The sequence below is a fragment of the Montipora capricornis genome, chromosome 2, assembly GCF_036669925.1.
Source record: "Montipora capricornis isolate CH-2021 chromosome 2, ASM3666992v2, whole genome shotgun sequence".
NCBI classification, from domain to species: Eukaryota; Metazoa; Cnidaria; class Anthozoa; order Scleractinia; family Acroporidae; genus Montipora; species Montipora capricornis.
Window position 1 is genome coordinate 58,501,325 of NC_090884.1, and position 7,500 is coordinate 58,508,824.

The 7,500-nt window shown below is 40.1% G+C and overlaps 1 protein-coding gene and 1 pseudogene across 2 annotated transcripts in view; one reads left to right on the plus strand and one right to left on the minus strand.

Moving 5' to 3' along the window:
• Positions 1-3,904, plus strand: part of LOC138028709 (ankyrin repeat domain-containing protein 45-like) — a 5,801-nt gene extending 1,897 nt beyond the window's left edge. The window contains exons 4-6 of one of the 2 annotated variants that reach the window (XM_068876320.1): positions 953-1,094; positions 2,131-2,201; positions 3,006-3,490. In XM_068876320.1, coding sequence (XP_068732421.1) covers positions 953-1,094; positions 2,131-2,171 — 183 coding nt within the window. In that variant the 3' untranslated portion in view covers positions 2,172-2,201; positions 3,006-3,490. Of the gene's footprint in view, positions 1-952; positions 1,095-2,130; positions 2,202-3,005 lie in introns of both variants that reach the window. The other variant, XM_068876314.1, reaches the window with a different exon arrangement.
• Positions 3,767-5,667, minus strand: LOC138028699 (endophilin-A3 pseudogene; annotated as a pseudogene).
• Positions 5,668-7,500: the final 1,833 nt, after the last annotated feature.

Consider the following 7,500-nt stretch of genomic DNA (forward strand, 5'->3'; position numbering starts at 1 on the left):
ATTGATCATGGACCATACCTGAGTCCCACCTGTATGGTAGTATGTGGGCCGAGTTGCAGTTGATCTCAACCTGGGGTTTCTTCCCACCTCAAAATTGACTCACTGCTTATTACAACTGGCTGTGATGCTGTGCTCCAACAACAGACATGGGTCATATAGTGTCTCCCAGAGGCACCTTTTGCATGCTTTTGGTCCAGTGTCATGACTTCCAGCTGTATGTCCAGAAATGCACCTAATTTATAGACGCACGGCCAATTTTGACATCCAACACAAAGTGTCCCTTAAAGTCTAAGCCTTTTGCTAACTATTTCCAACAATAAGGTAAAGGTGAAGCCTGTTAGCTTTATTTTTAGCTTAGAGTAAATGCAACTGTTTATCGTTACTTAAAGATCAGCATTTGGGGGACACTTTGTGACGTAAATTGTCTGTATTCTGAGACATGAGTGATGTTGAAGTTGGAGAGAAGAGCAAGGGGACACTTCGTGACGCTTATTGAAATCCGTGTATTTTGTTTGTGGTGTAAAGCACTAATCAGCACTATTTAAACCTAAGCACTTGTTGGAGAATGGTCATTTACCAAAGTCTATTGCAAACTTATGTACAAGTCATAAAGTTTCCCACCTGACTCTGGCAGATCCATTCCAGTCGCAACCATTATAGATACCTCAGTCTATAGATCTCACCTCATCAACCTCATCCCCAGGGTCTCTCTTCTTGACCCTGGAGACAAGGTTGTCGTCTCATATACACCATATTCATAAAATGGCGGCCAAGAAATTATTCTTTTGTCTCTGTGCTAATCATCCTCACTAACCTCACTTTGGAGCAAAAATTATTTTGAATTTGTCAGTCCTAACAAGGCTAGTAAGGATGATAGCATAAAGACAAAAGAATAATTACTTAGCTGCCATTTATGAATACAGTCTATCGCAGTAATTATTGTCACCTACAGCTGAATGGAAATCGATTCTGTGACGAGAAGAATGATTGGTTAGAAGCGCACAGAGAGAGTGCCTCAGTTGAGGAAATTTATCGACAGAAAGGAGAGCTTGAGGAGCTGCTAAAACCCATGCTGAGCAAATTGGAAGATACAGGTATGGAAATGTCTTTTTTGTAAATTTTTTACTGAGATAAAAAAGATTGCATATTAGAGAATACCAGTACCAAAAAGTGCATTATGGCAATTATTGGACTTGGATACAATTTTGTTTCAGTTGTTTCCAGTCATTAACTGGGATGGTCTTTCCCTCAGAAAGGTTTCATATCTGCAGTTTCAATATTTGATTTTCACCTCTTACCAAAATGGCTTCATTAGCACAGTCGCAAGGTCATTAATGTCATTAATTTTGTCCAAGTCCTGTTTAAGCCTGAATTTTTTTAATTGGCTTCTTTTCAACAACTGCTTTTGGCCTTTCATTACCTGCAATGATTCTAGTTCAGAAGTTTCTTTTTGCTATTCAAATGTGCCAGCTAATGATACAAAAGAAAATAATCTCTGTTATGATTTGCACGTTAACTTAATCCTTTATACAGATACATGTCCCATACGGCTGCAATGTGTTGCAAGGTGTTCCCATAAGCCTAATAACTTCATGTATGGTTAAGGTCATGAAGCCATTTTGGTAAGAGGTTAACATGATGGTTAGAGGGTCGCTTTGTTATGCCCACATCAATAGTTAACATGAATTCTTATTATGTTAACCCTAAGAGTGACACCTAAGAGTGACACTCTTCAGTGTTGCCAACACTAGTAGCCTACGTAGCAAGCATTTCCGTGTGGGGAACATGGGAGATTTTTTTATGCTTTGGCTGCACAAAAAATGGGACGACGCAAAAATAAGCGTCGCCTGCCTCATTTTTGCACATCCAAAGCATCAAAAAATCTTTCATGATTCCCACGTCATAATCCCTCCATGGCTGGCTTGCTATTGTACGCAGTCTACTATATCAACACAGAAGCCCTAAGGGGCAAGTAGGTTAACAACAGGTGGCCTCACTGATTTCTTTCCCATAATGGGAAAAATATTCCACAGTGCATGAGGCATGTTTTACAATATGTAGTTTCCTGTGAAACTGAAGCACTGATATCTTGTGGGATAAGATTTCTCACAAATGATTTGAATATCCCAGGTGCAAATTTACCCAAGACATCTAGCCACTCTCACCGGTAGCTACCAGATTTCAGTTTACTGCTTGTCAAGGTTTGTAGAGAATATTTTCAAGCAATATGCACCTTGGCACTGCACAGTTGTGAGGTTTGAAGGGAAGTTGCGTCATTTAATATACTTCTAAGCACATTTGATATATTGCATTTAAACAACTGGTTGGGAAACTTTGCTAAAAGCAAAGATGCCAGCTGCAAATCTAGGGAGTATAAGACATCTAACTATCAGCGTTTTAGTCTGTAAACTGGCTCCGAGACTGGGAGAAACGCGCGGTCCAGCCGTGTGAAGACTGGGGGAGGGGGGGGGGGGGGGAGAGTGCGAGGGTGCGCGTTTCTCCCAGTCTCGGAATCTACTAACTGGCCCCAGTTGTTCAAAAGGTGGATAGCGCTATCCACCGGATAAATCAGTATCCCCAGCGGATAAACACTAGCAAAACCAATTGAGTTATCCAGTTGATAGTGATTTATCCGGCGGATAGCGCTATCCATCGTTTGAACAAGTGCGGCCAGGTTGTCAACCTTTTGGAAACTTGTGGCGGAACGATCCCCGCTTTTGTTTTGGAGTTTCGCAGAGTCGTTCGTTTCTCATTTCTTGCCTGTGTTTATTCGCGATCAAGGACTCTATTTTGTTTTTGTCTTTCTGCCTTAAAGAGAAAGCCACCGTGGTACAAACTTCGCTTAGCAAACTTAATGTGAAGTAGAGGTCACTCGTCAAAATAAATTGTGTGTATTTGAATCGTCAAATAGTCTTGCTTTGCCACCGTTTGAGGCCTGCTGCAGAGAAAAATGCACGCTTGGAAATTCATGACAGTTTTCTTTTTTTCACTTTTTGATTCGCCAGACGACGAGTATTATGCAAAAGACACCAAAGCTGGGAAAAAGTAATAAAATATATCCACGGGACTACTGCTTGGTGACCAAAGAAAATGCGCACGATTGCTTTTGTCGCTCTTCACTCAGAGAACCTCTTTTCCGCAGTGGATGAAATTGCAAGCAATAACTTCATGTTATTTGTTTTGTGGACTGTAAATGAGATCTCGCTTCTTCAGTCAGTCGCAAAAGTGAAGCAGACCGGAGGAAGCCGAGATCGCCCACCCGATCGCAAGCGCAGCAATGGTTTCAATGGAGAAAGGAAAGGAAGATTTGAGAAGTAAACTCGAAGAGCACGTGAGGAAGAGGAAATTCTCCCTGAGCGCTTTGGAGCTCTTTGCCTTCTCCCAAGCCTGATTCCCCATTCCTAATCACGACGCCAGCATTCCTTTCACAGCACCTTCTTTTTTGTATATCTTGCTTGTATTAAACCTTGTGGAATCAATTTTTAAAAAGGTTATTACGGCCGTCTTTATTTGTCACCATGGAAGTGTGGGCAGAAGGCCTTTAATATTTGTCAGGTGCAGCAACCAAAATAGTTCAAAACAGAAGCTCCAACTTAATCTAATTCAGATATTTCAGGAAGGGGTTATTTAATAAAACAACAGGGCATTAAGACGTGCGAAGAAATATTACGACTAAACTAGATTTATACCATGTTATTATCGTTTCGTAACTGGCTAAGCAAGTAAACTTAATTGGATAAAAACTGTCGAAGATTTCAACATCAGAGTGTTGCATGTTTAATTCATTTGAACAGCTTCAAGGTTGGAGTCTGTTCGATGGTGGATATTTTTTGCACGCCCACGAGTTCTTATGAATGTATGCTTTCGGCGAAGTAAAGCAATTTTGACTCTGAAAACAATTATTTTATTTTTTGTTTTGTTTTTTTCACATAAGATTTTAACTATTCTTTGAGGAGAGCAGTTGAATTGAATTTATTGTCGATCATCTATTGAACACTTTGACACTAAAAGCATAACAAGGTCTTTTCAAATGGAAATGCGCATGTCTTTGCAAAAAAAATAATTATTTAAATCTCTAGTAATCTCCTACTGCGCTATTCTTCTCATAACAGGAACAAAACAGCTGATGTATTTTCCCTTGAAAGCTTTGAACAAATACCTACCAAGGGTCGCGCTGCTGATAATAATGTTTTTCATTTTTTCTCGAAAAAGAATTACTTTTTTCAAATTGTTTTGCTGAACTTAAAGTAAACGATTTATCTCAATCTGATTTTTTTACAAACAAAAACAAAAAAATTCTTTTCTTTATGCGATAAATGAAGGTCACTGAATGGCAAAAGCGACCTGGTCCAATGCAAATGTGTAACGAAGGGCTTGCTTCTTTGAGAATTGTTCACGGCATATCGACCAAAATCTCGACATGTTCAGCAGGAAGCTTGCCAAATTTCCCTTCTAAAGTTCCCTCAAACCACTCGTTGTCAAGCTTTCCTGATAACATTATCACCTGACCTTCGACGAACGAGAGCTCGCCATCTTTTCGGCCTTTGTAATCGCATTTTGCTCGGCAACATGGTTTTTCTCCAGTCGACGCTTCCGTTTTACAATCGGATTCCGAGTCATTTGCCAAAGGATTCGTGCCTTTGGCGGAAACCTCCGACTTTCCCTGGTTGGTGGCTTGGCTTTCTTCGCTGGGCGCAAATTTGTCGGCCTTTCCAGCGTCTCCACTTCGCTTTGACGCTTCATGGACCCTCTTATTTAGCAACAAAAGCAGTCGCTCGAGGGTGTCGGCTGATTTCTTATGGTTCTCCAACATAGCACACACGAGCTGACTGAGCTGATGAATCCGTTCAACTTCATTTCCCATCAGCTTGACCATCTCTTGTTGGCAAATTTCTTTTGACTCTTCAAATTTGTACTGTGCCATTTTCACCTCTTCTACTGCGATCTTATTTCCCTTGCGTTTCTTGCAATCGTAATCGAGCCTTCGTCCCTGAAGTTTTTTCCGATGCCCAGCTATCTCCTTGAGTTGTTTCTCGTCCAATTCATGCAGGGGCAGAAGGAAATTTTCATGAACTTGGTAGTCCATTGCATCTTTAGTGTCGGCGACTTCGATAAGCGCGCTGCCGACGTCGAGAAGAGCGGACGCGTAATCCGAGAGCTGTGGATCAAGATCGTGTCCGGCCCTCAACATAACATCACCTAATGCACCCTCCGTTTGTGGGTATTTGCTTCCCTGCGCAGCCATGTGCATATAGATTTTGGCACGAACAGTGGGATTGGGTTGAAGATATTCCTTGGTCTTGCTCAGTAACTGAGTAACAAGGTTCGTCATCACGTCCGTCTTTCGCTCTAGGTCGACAAATTCGTCCTCCATTTTCGTTCCTTCCGCTGATCCCATCTTTTCGCTCACAAACTGATTCGCTTTGTTGATCTGCTTTTTGAAACCTGCTAGCGACATCTTGAATGTTTTCTTGTTTTCGTTTTACAAGAATACGAGTGAAATCGCGCCGAAATTAAGTGAATTTCAATAAAGGTTTCCTTGAAAGAAAACGGCAAAACACCTTTGATCGGGAATGACAAGCGATGGGAATTTTGCGGAAAACAGATTGAACCAAGCCCTTGTAAACCAGACACTCTACTGGAGACTGAGTGCAAGGGAAGAATTCATAATTTATCTGCACAGATTCAATTGATAACTATGTGCAATTTCATTCTAAGCAACTAATTATTCAGATCTATTGCAAACCAATGAAATAACTTCCACGGGTTTTGAAACAGGTGCATACTTCGGAACTTCACCAGGTGTCCTTTGATTTGCGACGTAATCAAAGCCCATCGGCTTCGAATTGTGTAGTGTAAATTTTAAAAACTATATGATCATGAACTCGAACCATTACTTTCCTCTTCTTAAAATGAGTACATAGAATAACAAAACCGAGGAAAAATTGCTAATTTAAAATTAACTAATTTGTGAAGCAACCTTCAAGATCAATCGTCATTCCGCACTTCCAATTTTCGTCCTCTTAAATATGGGGTTGAAATTCTAAATTTGCGATTTTTGATCTTGAGTGGTTCATTAAAATTGTTGGTGGTTTCTCAAGGATGGGCAAATATATCATCTTGCCAGACCTCGCCCAAAATATTTGGAAATGTACGCTTTAACTTCTTATTTTATTTTTGTTTCCTTGTGATGTATATCAGAAATAAAGTTCAACATCGTTGATAAAGAAAGCAAATATTATATGAGCAAAAACATTGCTAGCAGGAAGTATTCAGTTGACAAGAACATAGAATGTACTGTAACTATGAATTCGGTTCCACTTTCATGTGTTAAATTATGCGCTCTTTGTAATTTTGTGTGCTCTGAGTCAGTGAAACTTCATAAATGTGGGAGACTGTTCGAGGCTATGGGATGCATGCATCAATTTTTGCGGAGATTTCTTGGGCCAGTTTAATTTATCACAGGTTCATGTAAAATTGACCGCAAAACGCAAGACTTTTTCTTTTTTTGTTGTCGGCGATCATCAAAAGTTTATTTGTAAACAACACTCAAGGCCTCAGCAACTTGGCGCCGATCGAACTGTGGAGCATTTTATACAAGGATAGGAGAGAAAGAGATGGAGAGAGAGAGAGACAAGAAATTGGATGGCAGTTAACAATTTTGTACTCTTTCATTTATCCTTGGTTTCTTATCCCATCATCTTGTTTGTTCGATTACACTTGTCAATCCAAGTGTAATTGTACGAAACGTCAGTATATCAAAAAATTACCTTAACTGATTCTCTTTCGGTGTTTCTGTTGTATTAAGTGATAAACTCAAGTACACAACGGGGTGTCAGAAACGATAGCTTACACGCAGCTTGAAGCAAATCAGCAAATCTTGTTTTCATTGGGAATAATCTTTGATGAACTGGGAAATTTTCCAGTTTTCGTTTGTTCCTGAAGTTGAAATAGTAGGTAGTTGTTGCTACTTCCGCCTGACTATATGTTTGCACGAGAAGGATTACATTTCAGTTACACGATAGTGTAAAACCTCATGCCCGCTACGCAAAAAAATTGCGAAATGTGAGAAAGAAATGTGTGACCCGGTCGATCGGCTACAGACTTAAAACTTATTAAATGCTTTCAAAATATGTTACGAATGAACTTGATCACAAAGCGGTTTAACCGATCAATCTCTCACGGTCTCTGCTAATGTTTTAGCATCCTGTATACCGGTAGTCATACAACTTCTAGGATTAATAAAAATGTATGTATGTGTGGAGAAACAGGCATCCTTTGGTCTCTCCTCTTCTTTGGGCATGAAAACTCAGACATATGAACTGGTGACGAAAATTAGATTTTGTCCGAAGAAACTCGCAAGGCTACTGAAAAGTTACCAGTTGACAATTCTGTCAGGTGCAGTAAGAAACGACAGTGGGAAATGTGAAATACTTTGGGATTTAGCCACGGATTGAATAATAATTTAAAAAACCGCTGAACAGAATCACCCTCACTTCA